General features: G+C 47.7%; 1 protein-coding gene across 1 annotated transcript; it reads right to left on the reverse strand.

Moving 5' to 3' along the window:
- Positions 1-10918: 10918 nt before the first annotated feature.
- Positions 10919-14214, reverse strand: LOC147116812 (uncharacterized). The gene is made up of 5 exons (XM_085987232.1): positions 13985-14214; positions 13269-13447; positions 11916-11988; positions 11182-11295; positions 10919-11109 (listed from the first exon to the last, which is right to left on the reverse strand). The coding sequence occupies exons 1-5, from the start codon at positions 14205-14207 to the stop codon at positions 10958-10960; spliced, it is 741 nt and encodes a 246-aa protein (XP_085843358.1). The 5' UTR covers positions 14208-14214; the 3' UTR covers positions 10919-10957.
- Positions 14215-23505: the final 9291 nt, after the last annotated feature.

The raw sequence follows: 23505 nt of genomic DNA on the forward strand, positions 1-23505 counted from the left end.
GTGCCGTGCATTCAATGGCTGGTCTGATGCAGACACAGATCAGGGCCACACGGGCACTAACTGCTGACACCCTCGCTGGATCGGCGAGGCATCGCCGAGGTCTCGCCGTGCCGCAGAAGCCCAGCAGTCTGTGCTTCAGCAGATTGCTGCGCATGCTGCAGTGCTGGCCCGTGCGAATGCCAGTGTATCAGCCGACCAGGGAGTGCCTGTGCTCTGTCAGGTTGGCAGCATTCCTCCTCCACTGCAGCTGCCATCACCCGTAGGACAGACTGCTGCCGCCCAAGCAGAGTTGGAGCAGACAGCAGCCAGGCCCTCCAAGCCCAGAGCTGGTCCAGGCCGTCCCCAAAGGGCATCTGCCGTCTCACCATCTGACCCTCAGCAGCCTTCCCCCAGCCTTGCTGCAGCCACTGGGGTCCCATTGAGGAGGAGCTGCAGGGCGGGAAGGGGCCACTCGCGGAAGTGAGGCAGATCACCCTCGCAGGGAAAAAAGTAGGTGTGGCCAAATGTTGTGTTTACATATGAAGGCCGAGAATGTTCTTTTTATATATGAAGGCTGAGACTGTTGGGTTTGTTTTTTATATGAGGGCCAGGAATGTTGTGTTTGTTTTTTATATGCGGGGCAGGAATGTTTGTTTTTTATATGAAGGCCAAGGATCATGGTCATTTTTGTTTAACTGTTTTTTTGATTTTCTGAAGGTTGTGAGAGCCAGTTATGTCTCTGACTGTTTTTTGGGGGGTTTATCTGAATTAGTTTGTCATGCGGGAAGGGCACAGAGTTTGCACAATAAAAAATTCCCTTTATTCACATTGTCCATGTTTGCACTTTGAACTAGTTGTTGCCTTAACCGGCTGAGGGCTTGCGGAGCAGCTCCATTCATGTTCTTTCACTGGCACAAGCCATTCCCGGAAAGGGGGCCTAGAACTGAGTTGCAATAAGCCACCGACGGACGGCCCTTGCACTTTGTGCCTCCCTGCCGTCTTGGTTCTCCTCCTCTGGTGGTCCTCCAATGTCTGCTGGCAGTGGCTGAGTCCTGAGGATAGCCAGGTTGTGCAGCATGCATCACACTACAATGAAATGGGAGACTCACTCAGGCGAGTATGGTAGGGCTCCTGTGGCACATAGAAGATAGGAGCAGGCCATTCGGCCCTTTGAGCCTGCTCCACCATTCAATGAGATCATGGCTGATCATCCAAATTCAGTACCCTGTCCCGGCCTTCTCCCCATATCCCTTTAGCCTGAATATATCCAACTACTTCTTGAATATATTTAATGAACTGGCCTCCACCACCCTCTGTGGCAGAGAATTCCACAGGTTCACCACTCTCTGGGTGAAGAAATTCCTCCTCATTTCAGTCCTAAATGGCTTACCCCTTATCCTTAGACTATGACCCCTGGTTCTGGACTCCCCGGCCATCGGGAGAATCCTTCCTGCATCTAGTCTATCCAGGCCTGACAGAATTTATAGGTTTCAATGAGATCCCCTCTCAATCTTCTAAACTCCAGTGAGTATAAGCCCAATCGACACAATCTCTCCTCATAAGTCATTCCTGCCACCCCAGGTATCATCCTGATGAATCTTTGCTGCACTCCTTCCATGGCAGGAACAGTCTAGACAGTGGAACCGTTACTTGAGCATAGCAATTGTGTGCTCAATGATGTTCCTGGTAGCTTGATGGCTGTCATTGTATCGCTCTTCAGCAGGGGTGCTAGGCGCAGGGAGCGGGGTCATCAGGCAGGTGCACAAAGGATAGCCCTTGTCCCCGAGAAGCCATCCTCATGGGTGAGCCTGGGCTTCGAAAATGTATGCCACAGAAGTCTGGCGCAGGATGAAGGCATCGTGGCTTCTGCCTGGAAAGCAGGCATTAACAGCCAGTATGAGCTGCCTGTGGTCACACACCAACTGGACGTTGAGTGAATGGTAGCCCTTGTGGTTGCGGTAATCCTCAGCATGCTGTAAAGGTGCCCGTCAAGCCACATGCGTGCAGTCAATGGCGCCCTGCACCACGGGGAATCCCGCTATTCTCCCAAATCCCATTGCACGCTCTTGCTGCTTGTCCAGGGTCATGGGGAAGGACATAAGAAGTAGGAGCAGGAGTAGGGCATACGGCCCTTCAGGCCTGCTCCGCCATTCAATAGGATCATGGCTGATCCGAATCTAGATTCACGTCCACTTCCCTGGCCTCTCCCCGTAACCCCTAATTCCCTTATCTGCTAGGAAATTGTCTATCTCCATTTTTAATTTATTTAATGTTGCAGCTTCCACAGCTCTCTGGGGTAGCAAATTCCATAGATTTCCTACCCTGAGTGAAGAAGTTTCTCCTGATCTCAGTTTTGAAAGCGCAGCCCCTTATTCTTAGATTATGCCCCCTAGTTCTAGTCTCACCCATCAGTGGAAACATCCTCCCCGCATCCACCCGATCAAGCCCCCTCACAATCTTATATGTTTCGATAAGATCGCCTCTCATTCTTCTGAACTCCAATGAGTAGAGTCCCAACCTACTCAACCTTTCCTCATACGTCAACCCCCTCATCTCCGGAATCAACCGAATGAACCTTCTCTGAACCGCCTCGAGAGCAAGTATATCTTTTCTTAAATATGGAAACCAAAACTGCATGCAGTATTCCAGGTGTGGCCTCAACAATACCCTGTATAACTGCAGCAAGACTTCCCTGTTTTTATACTCCATCCCCCTTGCAATAAAAGCCAAGATTCCATTGGCCTTCTTGATCACCTGCATACTAACTTTTTGTGTTGCATGCACCAGGACCCCCAGATCTCTTTGTACTGTAGCACTTTGTAGTTTCTCTCCATTTAGATAATAACTTGCTCTTTGATTTTTTCTGCCAAAGTGCATAACCTCACACTTTCCAACATTATATTGCATCTGCCAAATCTCTGCCCACTCACTTAGCCTGTCTATGTCCTTTTGCAGGTTTTTTATGTCCTCCTCACTCATTGCTTTCCCTCACATCTTTGTACCGTCGGCAAACTTGGATATGTTGCACTCGGTCCCTTCCTCCAAATCGTTAATATAGATTGTAAAGAGTTGGGGTCCCAGCACTGACCCCTGCGGAACACCACTAGTTACCGATTGCCAGCCCGAGAATGAACCATTTATCCCAACTCTTTGTTTTCTGTTAGATAGCCAATCTTCCACCTATGCCAGTATATTACCCCCAATCCCATGATTTCTTATCTTGATCAGTAATCTAGTGTGGAACCTTGTCAAATGCCTTTTGGAAGTCCAAATGGACTACATCCACTGGTTCCCCTTTATCCAACCTGTATGTTACATCCTCAAAGAATACGAGCAAATTTGTCAAACATGACTTCTGTAATGAAATGTGTTTGGCTTGCCTGTATTCGTTTTGCACTCATGTATATTACCCTCCCCCACACGGTGTATAGTTTCACTTCCTCTTTCCTGACTAACCTGGAATGTTCCAGGTCTTGGCTCTTGGCTCCGCCCCTGACTTCTCTTACATAAAGATCCCAGGATCTGTATGACTCATTCCTGCGAGCCAGTCAGTGTGTTGAGATGTTAGCTCTGATCTTAGTGATTAAAAGCCAACTTGTTAAAGTCTAAAACTTCTAGTTTTGTGGTTATTGAAGGCACATCAATTTTAATCACTGAAGAATACTAGGGTGGATCGACTCCTAAAACCAGAGCGTCTGGACTTGGATCCATATTCTGCTGAAGCATCAAATCAATTTGGACACTGGCTCAAATGCTTCGAACTCTTCGCGAGGGCCTCATCCGCTAGCAAGGTAGATAAACTGAGTCTACTGACTACTCACGTTAATCATCGGATTTATTCGTCCATCCGGGACGCCACCTCTTACATGGAGGCCATCACTATCCTGAAGGCCCAATACCAGAGGCCAGTAAATGAAGTGTACGCCAGACACCTGCTGGCTACACGCAAGCAGCAACCTGAGGAATCAATGGACGATTTCTTACAGGGCCTAAAGGACTTGGTCCGGGACTGTAACTGCAAGGCCGTGATGGCCAACGCGTACTCTGACGAATTGGTCCGCGATTCCACACCCGTTGACAAAATCCATGATGGACATACAGGTAAACGGGAATTTAACGAAATGTTTAATTGACTGTGGGAGTACCGAGAGTTTTATCCACCCTAGCCTGGTACGGCAGCACTCATTAACGGTAACCCCTACACGGAGCAGAATTGCTATGGCTGCTAAGCCCCACATTTCGGACATTTTGGGCTACTGTGTGGTAACACTGACTGTAAAAGGCACGGACTACAAGGATTTTAAACTCCTCGTGATGCCAGAACTCTGTGTTAATGTAATCTTGGGCCTGGACTTCCAGTGCCACCACGAAAGTGTCACGCTAGCATATGGCGGGTCTCAGCCGCCGCTCACAGTCTGTGGCCTATCAACCTTAAAAATCAGCCCGCCCTCTTTATTCGCTAATCTCGCTCCGAACTGTAGGCCCATAGCGACCAAAAGTAGACGGTACAGTCTGGAAGACAGACACTTTATCAAGGCGGAAGTGGACAGACTCCTGCGGGAAGGCATTATTGAATGCAGTACCAGTCCGTGGCGTGCCCAAGTAGTCATAGTTAAAAATAGCGAAAAGAAACGGATGGTAATTGACTACAGCCAGACTGTTAATATTTATACCCAGCTGGATGCCTACCCTTTACCCCGCATATCAGAAATGGTCAACCAGATCACGCAATACCGAGTCTTCTCGACTATCGACCTCAAATCCGCGTATCACCAGCTCCCCATTAGAACGGAGGACCGCCCATACACCGCCTTCGAGGCGAACGGATGCCTCTACCATTTTCTCAGAGTGCCCTTCGGGGTAACAAATGGGGTCTCGGTCTTCCAACGTGAGATGGACCGCATGGTTGACGAGAATAAGCTACAAGCTACCTACCCCTATCTGGAGAATGTCTCTATCTGCGGGCACAACCAGCAAGACCACGATCTAAATCTTGCGAGATTTTTAAAAACTGCCCTAAAGCTGAATCTAACCTACAACGAAGACAAATGTGTCTTCAACACAACCTGTCTCTGTATCCTCGGCTGTGTGGTGGAAGATGGTGTAATTGGACCGGACCCTGACCGATTACGCCCCCTAAAAAGAACTGCCCCTGCCACACAATCCCAAAGCTTTAAAAAGGTGCCTGGGATTTTTTTCGTATTATGCCCAATGGGTGCCCAATTACTCTGATAAGGCCCGACCCCTCATTAAATCGACGTCCTTCCCACTATCAGCTGAAGCTCGGGAGGCTTTCACCAGTATCAAACAGGACATTGAAAGGGCTGCACTGTGTGCAGTGGACGAAAGCATTCCCTTTCAAGTCGAAAGCGACGCGCCAGGCTTTGCTTTAGCTGCGACCCTCAATCAGGCTGGGAGACCTGTGGCCTTCTTCTCCCGAACCCTTCAGGGACCTGAAATCAGGCACTCTTCTGTCGAGAAGGAGGCACAGGCTATAGTGGAGGCAGTGCGGCACTGGAGACACTACCTAGCCGGCAAACGTTTCACCCTGCTCACCGACCAGCGGTCGGTGGCTTTCATGTTTAATAACAAACAAAAGGGGCAAAATCAAGAATGACAAAATACTCAGGTGGAGGATCGAACTATCCACGTTCGACTATGATATTATGTACAGGCCGGGAGCCCTTAATGAATCACGGGGAATGTGTGCCAGCATTCATACGGAGAAATTACAGGGTCTCCACAACGACCTCTGTCACCCAGGGGGTCACCCGACTATACCATTTTATAAAGTCCCGCAATCTACCCCACTCCATCGAGGTGGTCAGGGCAATGACCAGAGCCTGCCGCATCTGTGCGGAATGCAAGCCTCGTTTCTACAGGCCTGACCGTGCACACCTTATCAAAGCCACACGGCCATTCGAGCGCCTAAGTCTGGACTTCAAGGGACCCCTTCCCTCTGCCGACCGTAACGTATACTTCCTCAATATCATCGATGAATATTCCCGCTTCCCCTTCGCCATTCCCTGCCCAGACATGACCAGTGCCACGGTCATCAAGTGTCTCTGTCATCAAGTGTCTCTGTAATCTATTCTGCATGTTTGGCATGCCGAACTACATACACAGCGATAGGGGGACGTCATTTATGAGTGACGAACTGCGCCAGTTCTTGCTCTCAAAGGGGATAGCCACTAGCAGAACCACTAGCTACAACCCCCGGGGTAATGGGCAAGTGGAAAGGGAGAATGCTACTGTTTGGAAGGCTGTCACGTTAGCCTTAAAGTCAAAAGGCCTTCCGACCTCCCGCTGGCAGGAAGTCCTCCCAGACGTGCTCCACTCCATAAGGTCTCTGTTATGTACAGCCACTAACGCTACCCCTCACGAAAAGATGTTCGTTTTCCCCCGGAAATCTACCTTGGGCATATCTCTACCCGCGTGGCTGATGTCTCCGGGGACAGTACTATTGCGGAAGCACGCGAGAGGCCATAAAACACGGACCCCCTTGTGGAAAAGGTACAGCTCCTCCATGCAAACCCTCAGTACGCCTATATCGAATACTCTGACGGGTGAGAGGACACTGTTTCCATAAAAGACCTCGCTCCCTCGGGGAGCGGAGAGAACGATGAGAGACTACCCGAGGAAGACCTACACCAAAAAGAGACAGGACGCCCAGAGGTATCAATACCCAACTTTAACCTGGAGGACACTGCAGATAACCTGGAAGACACTGCGGAGGCCCGGACAGCGGAGGAACCAGAATCCACTCCCCTAGAGGCACCCCAACCGGCTTTGCGCCAATCACCGAGAACCGCAAAACCTCCTGACAGACTCACTTATACCAACTTTGAAGAAACATCACCCCAATGGGCTAAATCTAAAGAAGGGGTGAATGTAATGAAATGTGTTTGGCTTGCCTGTATTCGTTTTTGCACTCATGTATATTACCCTCCCCCACACAGTGTATAGTTTCACTTCCTCTTTCCTGACTAACCTGGAATGTTCCAGGTCTTGGCTCCGCCCCTGACTTCTCTTACATAAAGATCCCAGGATCTGCAGGACTCATTCCTGCGAGCCAGTCAGTGTGTTGAGATGTTAGCTCTGATCTTAGTGATTAATAGCCAACTTGTTAAAGTCTAAAATTTCTAGTTTTGTGGTTATTGAAGGCACATCAACTTCCCCTTCATAAAACCATGCTGACTCTGTCCTATTAAATTATGTTTATCCAAATGCTCTGTTACTGTTTCCTTAATAATGGACTGCAACATTTTGCCAACCACAGATGTTAGGCTAACTGGTCTATAGTTTCCAGCTTTTTGGTCTACTTCCCTTCTTAAATAAGGGTGTTACATTAGCAGTTTTCCAATCTGCCAGGACCTTTCCCGAGTCCAGGGAGTTCTGGAAAATAATCACCAATGCATCCACAATCCCTACCGCCACTTCTCTCAAAACCCTAGGATGTAAGCCATCAGGTCCGGGGGATTTATCCGCCTTAAGTCCCATTATTTTACTGAGATCATCTCCTTAGTGATTTTAATCGTCTTTAGCTCCTCTCTCCCCCCTCATTGCCCCCTGTTTGTCCAGTGTTGGGATATTTAGTGCCCTCTACCATAAAGACTGATACAAAATATTTGTTCAGCATCTTTGCCATCTCCATGTTCCCCACCAGTAGTGTCGCGGTCCCATCCTCTAAGGGACCAACGTTCACTTTAGCCACCCTTTTTCTTTTCCTAAATATAGCCGTAGAATCTCTTGCTATGTTTTTATATTTTTTGCTAGTTTACTTTCATAATCTATCTTCCCTTTCTTAATTAATCTTTTAGTTATTGTTTGCTGGCTTTTAAATGCTTCCCAATCTTCTATCCTCCCACTAGATTTGGCTACTTTATATGCCCTTGTTTTCAGTTGGATACTATCCTTTATTACTTTACCAAGCCACAGATGGCTGTCTTTTCTTTTACTCCCTTTTTCCTCAGTGGAATATATTTATCTTGAAAGATGTGAAATATCTCCTTGAATGCAGACCACTGCTCTTGTACCGTCTTACACTTTAATCTGTTTTCCCTGTTTTCCCAGTCCACTTTAGTCAATTCTACTCATACCTTCATAGTCTCCTTTATTTAAGCTCAGTATGCTGGTTTGAGATCCAACTCACCCTCAAACAGAATTTGGAATTCAACCATATTATGGTCACGCATTCCAAGGGGATCCTTTACTAGGACATTTTTTATTAATCCGGTCTCATTACACAGGACCAGATCGAAGATTGCCTGCCCCCTGGTTGGTTCAGTTACATACTGCTCAAGGAACCCATCCCTAATACACTCTATGAACTCTTCCTCAAGGCTGCCATGCCCAATTTGATTAGTCCAGTCAATATGAAAGTTAAAATCCCCCATGATTATAGCTGTTCCCTTATTACAAGCCCCAACTATTTCCGGATTTATAATCCGACCCAGAGAGTTACAACTGTTAGGAGGCCTATAGACTACGCCCACTAGTGACTTTCCCCCCCCCCTTCTTATTCCTCATCTCCACCCAAATTATTTCACTACCCTGATCCTTTGACCCAATATCATTTCTGACTATTGCAGTGATTCCATCCTTGATTAACATAGCAACCCCACCTCCCTTTCCTTCCTGTCTGTCCTTCCTAATAGTTAAATACCCTTGTATGTTTAGTTCCCAGTCATGATTATCTTGCAGCCATGTTTCCGTAATGGCCACCAGATCATACCCATGTGTAGTTATTTGTACCGTCAACTCGTCAATTTTGTTACGAATGCTGCGTGCATTCAGATAAAGAACTTTCAAATATTTTTTGGCAATTTATTCCTGCTTTTACTACTTTACCTTTATTATACATTCTGTCCCTTCCTGACACGCTCTGGTTTTTAATTCCCCCACTGCTACCTTACTCTATTGCCTTCTCTGCTGTCATTTTTAGCTCTTAAAACCTCCCCCCCCCCCCACTAATTAGTTTAAAGCCCTCTCTACAGCCCTAGTTATTCGATTCGCCAGCACTCGTCCCAGCACTGGCCAAGTGAAGTGCATCCCAACAGAACAGCTCTCCCTTGTCCCAGTACTGATGCCAGTGTCCAAGGAAGCAAAACCCATTTCTCCCACACCAGGCTTTGAGCCACATATTTAACTAATTTTATTTACCCTAGCCAAATTTGCACGTGGCTCAGGTAGTAATCCAGAGATTATTACCCTTGTGGTTCTGCTTTTTAATTTGACCCCTAGCTGCTCAAACTCACTCAGCAGAACCTCGGTCTTCTGACAAGGGCATTGGTCACCTGCTAGATGCAGCAATGTACCGCGAACTGGGAGATATTGGCAATGTCCCCAATAGCAGATTGGAAGGAGCCAGTGGCATAGAAGTTGAGCCACCATCACCTTCACTGCCACCAACAGACATCCTGCTCCTCATCTGTGGCTGCAGATCTCTGCGAAGCAGATGGCAGATCTCAGTGACCACCTCCCTTCTGCATCACAGCCTCCAAACACTACTCCTCAGACATGTTCAGATATGAGAACTGCTGGCGGTATAGCCTGGGTGGGTAAGGCCTCCTGTGCCAACACCTGTTGGCCCTGCTGTCTGGCCACGATTGGCACTCACGGCATCCAAGTCGTTTGAATGCAATGCAGAAAGCCAACGTTTCCACCCATTGCAGCCCCTATTAGACGTGGTGACTCTAGGCTGTGGCACTGAAAGTTAAATCCAAGTACAAAGCTCTGGCCTAAAGCCAGAAGTACCTGTGCGAGCACTGAGTCAAAGCAGAAAGCTCTCCCCTTGTCTCTCCCAGAAGGATTGGCACAAAATGGCTGCCACTTATAATGCAGGAGGAGTCCCCTTTAAATAGCACCCCCCGCAGCAACTGGGAACCGTTCCCCCTACCAGTCGCTGGGGCGCCAGGCGCACAGAGGGGGTGCCACTGAAGTTCCAGATCAGGGAACACCAAGGGCATTGCACCATGAAATGACTTCAGGATCTGTGCGCGCTTCTGAGTGGGCGCTGCAGTTTTGCGCTGCCGCTAAATCTTGACTGAAGTTCACGAGAGGCGCAGATCGCGCCATGCCTGGGTGCTAGCTGCTTTGCGCCCCACTTCTCCGGCGCTAACAACTGAATTTCTAGCCCAATGTTTCCACTGCCGCTTTAGTGAGGCCCAACCCAACCATTTATTGTAGTTTATCTGTAGAGAATGCCAGTCACATGAACCCACATCACCCCTGAAACAACGGGAGCCTGGAGACCTGTATCTCTGCCAGGCTCCAGTCACAGATCCAGTAATCTCCAAGCATCTGGACTTCAAGACTAAGTGTGATGGAATACTCTCCACTTGCCTGGATGAGTACAGATCCAACACCACTTGAAGCGCTACTCCATCCAGGACAAAGCAGCTCACTTGATTGGCACCCCATCCACCATCTTACACAATCACTGCCCCACCGGTGCACTGTGGACCATCTACAAGATGCACTGCAGCAACTCGCCAAGGCTGCTCCAGCAGCACCTCCCAAACCGGTGACCTCTTCCACCTAGAATGACAAGGGCAGCAAGTGCATGGGAACACCACCACCTACAAATCACAACATCCTGACTTGGTAATACAGTATCGCTATTCCTTCATCACTGGGTCAAAATCCTGAAACTCCCTCCCTAACAGCACTGGGAGTGTATCTTCACCACAGACTGTAGCAGTTCAAGAAGGCACCTCACCACCACCACAAGGGCAATAAACGCTGCCCTTGCAGTGACACCCACATCCCAGGAACGAATAGAAAACTGCTCTGGAACTCAAATTTGGCTGATTTCTTTTTGGGAGGCACAATTGTTAAGGCAGCTGAGAGAAGCGGCCCAATAGATTCCCAAAACAGGCTACCAATTAACACAAGCACAGTAAAATCCAGCCAGAACTTTGAATATAACGAGATCAGGTTTCATGTATAACAGGGGTTTATTATCCAACAGACACATCTACAGTTCCACGGAGCTGCACTCGGAGCCCACCCTGCGGCGATGGTCCATTTTCCACATGGCAACAGTCCCGACCAACAGGGCCACGGAGAGCAGAGCTACCCCAACCGCGACTCCAGGAAGAACACGGGAGGGGGAATCAGCAGCAGCATCTGTGGGGAGAAGGGAGGGTTAGATGGGCACTAGTTACTCCATCACTAGAGTGTAGCAGGGGCCTCCTTTACCTTTCTCTTCCTGGTGGATCCCAGCAGCCAATCTCTCCTCATCTTCCAGGAAAATGATGGCTCCATCAGCAGTCACCAAGGACCCAGCCCGGTCATCGGCGCTTCTTCGCCTCTCTGGGGGAGACAAGAGGCAGAGACAAGACTTCAAGGTGGGCGATTCAATGTGCAGCTGTCTGAAGCCCCAAATCAGATGGTCAATCCGATGGCCCAATGCAAAAACCCTCGGGCAGTGAGTACCGGAGTGAGATTGTACTAGTTAAATACGGTTCCCTCACTGTCAGACTAAGATTCACTCCCTATTCTCAGAAAGACCCGCTTCAACCCAGCAAAGTTTGCAGTCGTTGACGGGTCCAATGGCCAGTCTGGTCTCCTGGGGGCGGGGGAGGGAAAGTGACCCGTTTTAAGCACTAGTTTGACCAGCGGTTACACTGGACATACACACATTGCCCAAGTCTCCCCCAGATATCGGTTCGGTTCCACCCTGGAACTCCCGGTGACAGCAGGATGCTAGATCAATGTTTAAGGCCAGAGGTGGATTCCATTCAGAACCAGTGCAAGATGTGCTCAGAGCCGCTGAGCCAGATTGCCATCCTGCTGTAGACTAACTGGGATAGAGTTGAGCGGGCAGATTGAGGACACTGCTCCTGTGCCCACTGTTGGGCCCAGTGTCCAGATGCCCCACACCCACCCTTCCCCATCAGGGTTCAGTTTCTAGTCAGATCCCAGCTACTTACTGGGGCTGCAGGGAGCCGTGCAGTTCTCTCGGGTGGAAGGGAAGCAAACCTCAGCACTGCAGTGGAAGTGAACCTGGAAAGAGACAGTGCGGTCTGGTCAGTGCCACAGCTCCCAGTCAGGAGATTCATGCTTCTACAGTCAAAGGGTCAACAGGGGCCTCCTCACTGTGAGCAAGACCCAGGGAACAAGTTCAACCAAGAGAGCAAGACTGAAGGAAACTCACCTCCCCGCTCAGAGCCCGGCCCGAAACTCGGTCCCAGAAAGCGAAAGTGCTGACTACAAACCGATTCTGGTGAGTTGGGAACGGCGAATGGGAAGCGGCGTCTACCGGGAGGAGGCGGGTTTTGTAATTGTCTCCAGTAAAGGGGCACCTGGAACAGAGAAAGAGCGGGTTATATGGAGAGGGCACCTGGAACTCCCAACTACAGAGTTACAGCGGCACATCAAAGCAAAGTCCCGAGATTAGACGAGATAAAGAAACCAGTCCATTCAAGTCATCAATCGTCAACCTGGAGCTCAGATTGGTTTGATTATTGGCCGTTCCTTCACCCAGTCCATGTCGCCCCCCTCCCCGATCACCAGCCTGCCCCAAGGTCCCTCACTCGCTGCCTTACCTGCCCACCAGGAGGTCCCATCGGAGCCCCGAATGCGGCTCGGGGGTGGGGGTCGCCCAGCAGTCATTGAGCACCAGCACAAGGGACGGATCGTTCCGGTTCAGGACTCGAACCTCCACAAACACGGGGTCCCGGAGCACACTCAGGATCGGGTAGTCACTGGCCACGTACCAGCTCCGGTAGCCACCATCTGGAAAGAGAAGACGATGAAGGACGGCCACTATTTGGAGAGAGAGCCTGAAGTTGGACACTAACCATCAGCAGCACTCGCTACCTCTCGCTATTCTCAGCTCCAGAACCAGGATCCCGGCCTCAGTGGCAGGCAGTGGCGGAGAAAGGCTGTAAACTCTGGGCTTCACCTGCAATTCAGACTCCTGGCTCCCCTTGTAACTGCACTGGACATGGAGCCTGCAAGAGAACGGACACGGCTGGAGAATTCAGCTCCTCACCTTCTCTACCCGCTCCATGTGCTCCCAGTCTCACCTGAAGGGGCTGTCCCGGGTCACCGATCCCAAAGCTCCATCCAAGATCTCAAACTGACCCAACACATCCGTTTCATAGACGGCGTTCACCCCGTCCAGCTACAAGAGACAGAAGACCATCATTACAGAGAAATTGAGCAAGTCTGCCATTGCCTTATCACATGTAGTGTCTTTAAGGGCCCCCATTGCCCTTTAGACCCCCTCTTTCCCACCCGACTGACAGCCATTGATGGGGCTCCCAGCCCACAATACCTACCCGCTGAGTAGTGCCACACTCAGTGACTGCGAACTGAAAGAGCACAGTGTCTGCAGAGGCCACGGTCGGACTGCACTCCGCTCCGTGTCCATCCTTCAGATGGACCGTTGTCAGGTTTACAGGAGGCAGCGTCAAATCCTTGGAGATGGCGATCAGGACCCGCCCATCCTTGGTGCACACTGCAGGAGAGAGTCAATGAAAGGCGGTTAGTTGCTGCACGGGGAATGGCAAGGGAACCGTTACCGGGAGGGGGAGAAACTCCACCCAGCGCAGCACCAGCTTCTAGTTTCCTTCTCTCCCCGTCCACACCCCAATTCTCCATCTAATGGAGACGGGTCACCAACTCCATCCCTACTGGACTGGTTACACAAGACCGGCATCAAATCCACAGCCTGTCCGGTCAGTGCCAGCCAGGGACTGATCTTCACTCTGCCCTCCTATCCTGGGGCGCAATTCAACCATCAGAAGTCCCAAGTCGCATAGAGAAGGAAGGAGAGATCCTGGGTCAGGATCTCAATGATCAGACTTTCAAACTGTAGAACTGAACACGGTTCCTAAACCCGCCAGCTCCCGGACTGGAGAGGTTGGAGACTCCAGCTGATGTTTCAGGACAGGAGGAGAGAGGATACTGTCCAGGGAATCCCCAATGCAGTTGGATTGCGGCTGGTCCTGGGAAGCCCTGGCCCAGAATATAGGCGAGCCGAGAATACACCCACCTGGCAGATAGTGGAGTGAATAGAAACACGGCGGCACATCCCGGCTCCCGGCATCAAAGCAGCAGCCTCTCCGCACACACTCACTGCCTTCAATTCCCCCAAATCCGCAGTCTTGGCGGAATTTGGGAGACAGCCAACATTGATCGGCGGGGAGAAGGAGAGAGGGCGGCTGAGATGAACAGATTGTAAGAAAGAACAAGCCCAGAACCCGCAGCCCCTCCATTCTAACAAGCAAGGCTCCCAGATAAGTGAGGCTGCAGAGCCGACTCCCCCTTTTTATCCCCTGTTTAACCGGCAGTAAATGAATGGTCTCATTGGCCCACGGGCTCCCCATGTGAACCCGCATTCCCACGGGGCACACGGAGATATTAGGGCCTTGTGTTTTCTGCTCCTTGAGTTGAGGGAACTGTGTTTTTTAACAAAATATAGATGTGTATTTATTTGAAGTTGTAAAGTATGATTAAATTTACATCGGTTGAATACAATGTCTGTTCTTTAAGAGGCGGTACATGTTTCTTTCCTTATATTCTGTTTCAGTTCATCAATAAAGAAAGGCTGAACTTGTCTCGTTCCCATAGACCCAGATTGTCCATGTTTATACGGAGTGTGAGAGGTTGCAGTCCCTCTTCCATTATTTGAAGGGGCTGATCCTCGATTTTTGTCTGCACTTCAGTCCCACTCTCCTGATCTACGGCCACCCAGTGCGGAGGGGAGCGGGCGGGTCAGGGACCTCCTCGTGGGACTGCTCCTGGGCCTGGCCAAAGTGGCCATTAACTGGTCCAGGCAGCAGGCGGTCCAGGGGGTCATTCGGCCCACCTGTCTTCCACGGCCACGTTCACCCCTGGGTGGCCCTGGAGATGGAGCACGCGGTGTCTGCCGGCACGCTCGAGGCCTTCCGAGACCGGTGGGCACCGCAGGCACTGGAGTGCTGCATCACCATAAGGAACAGTACTTTAATTTAATTTGTTCAATTTCCTTTTAACCTTTTTTAAAGTTACAGCACATGGTCATAGAATCATCGAATCATAGAATGGTTACAGCAGGAAAGGAGGCCATTCGGCCCGTCGAGCCCGTGCCGGCTCTCTGCAAGAGCACTTCAGCCAGTCCCACTCCCCCGCCCTTTCCCCGTAGCCCTGCACATTTCTTCCCTTCAGATACTTATCCAACTCCCTTTTCAAAGCTGTGATTGAATCTGCCTCCACCACCCTTTCAGGGAGAACATTCCAAATCTTAACCACTCGCTGCGTAAAAAAGTCTTTCTTACGTGGCCTTTGGTTCTTTTGCCAATCACCTTAAATCTCTGTCCTCCGGTTCTCCACCCTTCTGCCAATGGGAACAGTTTCTCTCTATCTACTCTGTCCACACCCCTCATGGATTTGAACACCTCTATCAAATCTCCTCTCAATTTTCTCTGCTCCAAGGAGAACAACGCCAGCTTCTTCAGTCTTTCAACATAACTGTACTCCAGACTGGGGAATGAGTTTGGTCAGGTGGAGCAAGTTTCAATAGGTGAACATTTAGGGAACAGTAATCATAGTATCAGAAGGTTTTGGTTAGCTATGAAAAAGGACAGGGAGCAATCTAGAGTAAAAATGTTTAACAGGGGGAAATGCAATTTCAGTGGGATGAGAACGGATCTGGCCCGGGTAAACTGGAATCAAAGATTGGCAGGCAAAACTGTAATGAACAATAGGCTGCCTTTAAAGAGGAAATAGTTCAGGTGCAGTTGAGGTACTTTCCAACGAGGGGGAAAGGCAGGACAACTAAAGTCAGGGCTCGCTGGATGATGAAAGAGATAGAGAATATGATGAAGCAGAAAAAGAGCGAATATGACAGATGTCAAGTTGCAAATGCATCTGAGAATCAGGCTCTATATAGAAAGTTCAGAGGAGAAGTGAAAAATCAAATAAGACGGGCAAAGAGAGGGTATGAGAATAGAATTGCAACCAACATAAAAGGTAATCCAAAAGTCTTCTATAGGCATATAAATAGTAAAAGGGTAGTAAGAGGAGGGATGGGGATGATTAGGGACCAAAAAGGAGACCTATTCATGGAGGCAGAGGGTATGGTTGAGGTACTAAATGAGTACTATGCATCAGTCTTCACCAAGGAAGAGGATGCTGCCATAGACATTGTAAAGGAGGAGGCAGTGGAGATACTTGATAGGATATAAATTGATAAAAAGTGGCATTAGAAAGGCTGGCTGTATTTTAAGTAGATAAATCACCAGGAGCGGATGGGATGCCTCCTAGGATGCTGCGGGAATTTAGGGAAGAAATCGCGGCGATACTGGCCATAATCTTCCAATCCTCCTTAGATACGGGGGCGGTGCCAGAGGACTGGAGAACTGCAAATATTATTCCCTTGTTCAAAAAAGTGTGTAAAGATAAACCCAGCAACTACAGCCCATTCAGTTTGACCTCGGTAGTGGGGAAGCTTTTAGAAACAGTAATCAGGGACAAAATTAACAGTCGCTTGGAAAGTGTGGTTTAATTAAGGAAAGCCAGCATGGATTTGTTAAAGGCAAATCATGTTTAACTAACTTGTTTGAGTTTTTTGATGAGGTAACAGGGAGGATTGATGAGGATAATGCAGTTGACGTAGTGAACATGGATTTCAAAAAGTCGTTCGAAAAAGTGCCACATAATATGCTTGCCAGCAAAGTTGAAGCCCATGGAATAAAAGGGACAGTGGACATGGATATGGAATTGGCTGAGTGACAGGAAACAGAGATTACAGGGATTACAGCAACAACTAGACCTACTCGACAAATACTGCCAAAATTGGGCTCTAACAGTAAATCTAAAGAAAACCAACAACATGATTTTTCAAAAAAGGCCCAGATGTCAGGAAAACAAATACCAGTTTACCCTCAGTGATACCACTATAGGACACACTATGAGCTACACCTACCTTGGTCTAACTATTACAGCATCAGGGAGCTTCAGCATAGCAGTGAATGCACTAAAAGAAAAAGCCCGAAGAGCCCTATATGCAATAAAAAGAAAATTCTACAACATCCAAATCCCAATCAAAATCTGGCTCAAAATATTTGACAGCATAATCCTGCCCATTGCACTGTACGGTAGTGAAGTATGGGGCCCGCTAAATCACCAAAGCTACACTAAATGGGAAAAACACACAATAGAAGCCCTACATGCAGAATTCTGCCGAAGCATCCTTCGCACCCAAAGAAAAACGCCAACAAATGCATGCAGAGCCGAACTAGGCAGATACCCACTGATAATAAACATCCAAAAACGAGCACTAAACTTCCTAAATCACCTCAAATCTAGCTCCCCAGACACCCTTCATCACAAAGCCTTTCAGACCCAAGAGCTAAACCCAGAAAAGAGTCCCCTGAGTCAGCTGCTACTGAAACTAAGTACTCAGCCGGACCCTGACCAGCCCCAGACCAACACAGCCGTCCAAACACCAATCCGAGTGAACCAAATCATTAAACAATGCAAAGAAACCTACCTGGAACATTGGAACAAAATAACCGAAAGCCAAAGCAGATTAGAATGTTACCGGGCCCTAAAAAGAGAATGTAAACTGGCAGACTACCTCACGACCATCAGAGACACAAAACAGAGACAGACCCTCACCAGGTACAGACTAAGCGACCACCAACTGGAAATTGAAAAAGGCAGATACAAGAAATCCTGGCAGCCTAGAGAGAATAGAATATGCGATCAATGTCTGGCCGGCGAGGTTGAAACAGAAATGCATTTCCTCCTAAAATGCGAAAAATTCAACACATCAAGAAACATATTATTCAACAAGCTAAGCCAAACAACCCCAGATTTCAAGGAATTGGATGACCTGTCAAAATTGAGATTAGTCCTGGGAGAAGGAGACAGACCATACCTTGGGGCCAAATATGTAACAACATGTCACAACCTGAGGACTGTTTAAAATTAAGATTGTTTAAAATTAATATTGAACGTACCAAATGAAGTAGAAAGACTGTTTAAAATTAATATTGTTTAAAAGTAATATTGTATGTACCCAACAAATGTCAAATCGATTGACACCTACAGAATGTTGGAAAACTGTACCTTTTTGCTATGTAAGCTTTGGCAATATGGTTCTCTGTAAACTTTCATGCCAATAAAGCATTTGAATTGGAATTGGAATTGGAATTGGAGTAGTGGTGAACGGTTGTTTTTTGGACTGGAACAAGGTATACAGTGGTGTTCCTAAGGGGTCGGTTCTAGGACCACTGCTTTTCTTGATACATATTAATGACTTGGACATGGGTGTACAGGGCACAATTTCAAAATTTGCAGATGAGACTAAACTTGGAAGTATAGTGAACAGTGAGGAGGAGAGTGACAGAAGTCAGGAAGACAGACAGGCAGGTGAAATGGGCGGACACGTGACAGATGAAATTTAGAACGGAAAATTGTGAAGTGATAGATTTTGGTAGAAAGAATGAGGAGAGGACATATAAACTAAATGGTCCAATCCTGAAGGGGGTGCAGGAACAGAGATACCTGGGGGTATGTGTGCACAAATCGTTGAAGGTGGAAGGACAGGTTGAGAAAGCAGTTAAAAAGGCTTACGGGATTCTGGGCTTCATAAATAGCGGTATAGAGTACAAAAGTGTGGAAATTGTAGTTGACTTGAAATTGGCAATTGCCGGTAATAAAAAGAGTCAGCTCCACAAGTGTCCCTCTTAAGGAGGCAGCAATAATAGAATTTAGACACCGAGTCTCATTAACTCGAGAAACGTATAATTCTAAATGATAATCGTGTTGTTTGTGTCAATGAGACACTCGGTACCTTGCGGTGCAGAGAGGCAGCTTCCATCCCGTGGACATTGGGGAACATTGATTCAGCACCACACCTAACCCCTCTCAGAGACCCCATCTCCTGGAATCAGAGTGATACAGCACCGAAGGAGGCTGTTCGGCCCATCGTGTTTGTGTCGGCCTTTGAAAGAGCTATCCAATAAATCCCAGTCCCTGCTCTGTCCCCATGGCCCTGCTAATTGCTCCTGTTCAAGCACATATCCAATTACCTTGGGAGTGGTATTTCTGAATCTGCTTCCGTCATCCTTTCAGGCAGCGCATTCCAGATCACAACAACTCGCTGCGTAAACAAATTCTCCTCATCTCCCCCCTGGTCTTTGGCAATTGTTTGAAATCAGCGTCCTCTTGTTGCTGACCCTACTGCCAGTGGGAACAGTCTCTTCATATAATCTCTATGAAAACCCCTCATAATTTTGAACATCTATATTAAATGTTCCATTAACCTTCTCTGCTCTAAGGAGAAAAACCCTCAGTTTCTGCAGTCTCTCCACATAACGGAAGACTTTCATCCCTGGAACCATTCCAGTAAATCTCCTCTGCACCCTCTCGAAGGCCTGGACATCCTTCCTAAAGTGCGGTGCCCATTACTGGATGCAATACTACAGCTAAGGCCTAACCAGTGATTTTTGAAGCTTTACCATTACTTCCTTTACTTTGTCCCTTTATTTATAAAGCAAAGGATTTTTAAGAGCCATATGAACTTCAAAGATTCGTGTACGTACACCCCCAGATCGCTCTGTTCCTGCATTCCTTTAAAACTATACCATTTAGTCCATATTGCCTCTGCTCATTTTTCCTCCTAAAATGAAACACTTCACACTTCTCTGCATTAAATGTCATCTGCCATGTGTCTGCCCATTTCACCAATCTCTCTCTGTCCTCCTGAAATCTGTTACTATCCTCCTCACTGTTTACTACATTTCTGAGTTTGGTGTCATCTGCAAACTCTGAAATGATGCCTCCTTTACCCAAGTCCAGGTCAGTAATAGATCTCAAGAAGAGCAGTGGTCCCAATACCGCCCCCTGGGGGACACCACTGTAAACCTCCCTCCAGTCTGATAAATATCCCTTCACCACTACTCTCTGCTTTCTGTCTCATAGCCAATTTAGTTTCCAAGCTGTCACTGCCCCTTTAATCCTGCTGTCTCCTTATAACCCCAGTGTAGTGGAAGGATATCTTTTCAAACTCCCCCAGAGATCCCATCTCCTGGAATGGTCTCGGTGTGATCCCTGTAGTGGACAGATCCCTGTTCAAACTCCTCCTGTTAAAGGCTCTGAGAATCAGAGGGTGCATCACTAGTCCAAATGGAAATGACAATGTCAGCAACACCTGCCATGGTACAAGCCCTGGCCCGTGGCTGAATGGAATTCCAGCCGTGGCCAGAATCTGGTTACATAGAAACATACATAGAAGATAGGAGCAGGAGTAGGCCATTCGGCCCTTCGTGCCTGCTCCGCCATTTAATGAGATCATGGCTGATCCTTTAATTCAGTATCCCGTCCCCGCCTTCTCTCCGTAACCCTTAACCCCTTTTGCCCGTAGAAATATATCTAATTCCCTCTTAAATATATTTAATGAGCTGGCGTACACTGCCCTCTGTGGCAATGAGTTCCACAGGTTCACCACTCTCTGAGTGAAGAAATTCCCCCTCATCTCTGTCCTAAATGGTTTAGCCCTTATCCTTAAATTATGTCCTCTAGTTCTGTTCTCACCCGCCAAGGGAAACATTCCTTCTGCATCCAGTCTGTCTAGACCTGTCAGAATTTTATACACTTCTATGAGGTCCCCTCTCAATCTTCTAAACTCCAGTGTGTACATCCCTAAACTACATAGTCTCTCCTCATAGGTCATTCCCGCCATTCCTGGTATCAGCCTGGTGAATCGCCGCTGCACCCCCTCCATGGCAAGAACATCCTTCCTCAGATGAGGCGACCAAAACTGTACACAGTACTCGAGGTGTGGTCTCACCAGTGCCCTGTACAGCTGCAGCAAGGTATCCCTGTTCCTGTATTCTAACCCTTTTGCTATGAAGGCCAGCATACCGTTTGCCTTCTTGACCGCCTGTTGCACCTGCATGCTCGCCTTCAGTGACTGGTGTACAAGAACACCCAGGTCTCTCTGTACTTCCCCCTCTCCCAATCTATTGCCATTTAAATAATAATTTGCCCTCCCGTTCCTGCACCCAAGGTGGATAACTTCGCACTTGTCCACATTATAGTGCATCTGCCATTTATCCGCCCAATCGCCCAGTCTGTCCAAATCGCTCTGGAGCTTCCTGGTCTCTTCCTCTGAGCCCACCCCACCTCCTAGTTTAGTGTCGTCTGCAAATTTGGAAATGCTGCATCCGACTCCCTGATCCAGGTCATTAATGTAAATTGTGAACAGCTGGGGGCCCAGGACAGATCCCTGTGGTACCCCACTTGTTACTGCCTGCCATTCAGAAAATGAGCCGTTTATTCCAACTCTCTGTTTTCTATCTGACAGCCAGTTCCCTATCCACGCCAAAACTTTCCCCTTTATCCCATGAGCCTCAATTTTCCATGCTAATCTTTTATGTGGGACCTTATCGAAGGCCTTTTGGAAGTCCAGGTACACCACATCTACTGGCTCTCCCCCATCTATTCTACCAGTTACTCCCTCAAAAAATTCCAATAGATTAGTCAAGCACGATTTACCCTTTGTAAATCCATGTTGACTCTGTCCTATCCTGTCCCCATTTGCTAAGTGCTCCGCTATTTCATCCTTAATGATGGACTCCAGCATTTTGCCCACAACTGATGTAAGGCTTACAGGTCTGTAATTACCTGCTTTTTCCCTACCCCCCTTTTTGAATAGTGGGGTAACGTTAGCTACCCTCCAATCCATCGGCACTGTTCCCGAGTCTAATGAATTCTGAAAAATCATCCTTAGTGCATCCGCTATCTCTAGGGCCACCTCCTTCAGTACCCTAGGATGCATGTTATCAGGCCCTGGGGATTTGTCCACCTTCAATCCCTTTAGCTTCCTTAACACCATATCCTTAGAGATATTGATTTGCGTCAGTTCCTCCTTTGCCAATGTCCCTATTTTTCCCGATATCCCAGGGAGGTTTTTTGTGTCTTCCTTCGTAAAGACTGACCCAAAGTATGCATTTAGTTGATCTGCCATTTCCTTATTTCCCATTATATATTCCCCCGTATCTGACTGCAATGGACCAACTTTGGTTTTCACCAGTCTTTTCCTTTTGATATATTTATAAAAGCTTTTGGAGTTAGTTTTTATATTTTCCGCCAGCTTGTTTTCGTAAGCTATTTTGCCCCTCTTGATCATGCCCTTTGCCTTCCGTTGCTCTATCTTAAACTGTTCCCAATCTTCCGCTCTGGCGCTTTTTTTGGCTATTTTATACGCCCTATCTTTGGATTTTATGCTGTCTCTAATTTCCCCTGTTATCCACGGTTGAGTCACCTTTTTAGATTTCCTTTTATGCCAGATTGGTATAAACAATTTTTGCAATTTTGTCATTCTATCTTTAAATGTTTGCCATTGTTTATCTACCTCCAGTCCTCTCAGGAACGTTGTCCAATCAGACCTACTCAGTTCCCGTCTCATGGCATCATAATTCCCCTTGTTTAAATTCAGGACCTTAGTCTCTGAGTCAATTTCTTCGCTCTCCATTTCGAGTGAGAAATCGATCATGTTATGATCGCTCTGACCCAAGGGTCCCCGTACAACAAGATTACTGATTAGTCCCTTCTCATTGCACAGTACCCAGTCCAATATAGCCTGTTCCCGAGTTGGTTCCTCGACATATTGATCCAGATAACCATCCCTTAAACACTCAAGGAATTCCTCCTCCTCATTATTTTTACTGATTAGGCTAGTCCAATCTATATGTAAGTTAAAGTCACCTATGATGACAGCTGTGCTCTTATTGCACGCTTCTCTAATTTCCCTCGTGATGCCCTCCCTAACCTCTATTTTACTATTTGGAGGCCTATATACCACTCCTATTAATGTTTTTCGCCCCTCGCTATTTCTTAGCTCCACCCATATAGATTCTGTATTAACTGAGTTAATATCCTTCCTTTCAATTGCATTTATCCCCTCTTTTACTAGCAATGCTACCCCTCCTCCCTTTCTTTTTTGTCGATCCTTCCTAAATACTGAATACCCCTGTATGTTAAGCTCCCAGCCCTGCTCACCCTGCAACCATGTTTCCGTAATCCCAATTAGATCATAATTATTAACCTCTATTTCCACAGCTAATTCATCTACCTTGTTCCTGATGCTTCTCGCATTAAGGTATAAAACCCTCAGGCTTTTTTTATGCTCACATTTTTTATGAATTAGTTTGGCCCTTTGTTTTTTGTTCCTCACCCTTTTACCATTTATTTCTGTCTGCCTTTCACTTTCCTCTATTTCACTACATAGGTTTCTAGCCCCCTGCCATACTAGTTTAAATGCTCCCGAACTGCTTTATCAAAAATTACCCCGAGAATGCAATGTTCATTCTGAAATGTAGGACTGAAACTTGTAGACCCCGGAAAACGTAACAGAGCACGGCGGGGCCCCTGGGTTTACTGCCACCTCCCAATAACCTATTATACGGTTTACAGTCATTTGTGTCCGTAGATTGTGAGTGATGTCCACTGTACAAGAGACATGGTTCGGAGAAATTTACAGAACACAATATCCACTTTACAACAACAACTTGCATTTATATA

Source organism: Somniosus microcephalus, chromosome 5 (genome assembly GCF_052327205.1).
Source record: "Somniosus microcephalus isolate GS21.2 chromosome 5, FLI_Smic_1.0, whole genome shotgun sequence".
NCBI classification, from domain to species: domain Eukaryota; kingdom Metazoa; phylum Chordata; class Chondrichthyes; order Squaliformes; family Somniosidae; genus Somniosus; species Somniosus microcephalus.

Coding starts and splice junctions, on each gene's coding strand:
- LOC147116812 (XM_085987232.1), bottom strand. CDS start 14,207: ATGGAGGGGCTGCGGGTTCTGGGCTTGTTCTTTCTTACAATCTGTTCA. Junction 11,989..13,268: donor AGTGTGGCACTACTCAGCGG/GTAGGTATTGTG, acceptor GTCTCTTTCCAG/GTTCACTTCCACTGCAGTGC. Junction 11,296..11,915: donor CACGGCTCCCTGCAGCCCCA/GTAAGTAGCTGG, acceptor TGTCTCCCCCAG/AGAGGCGAAGAAGCGCCGAT.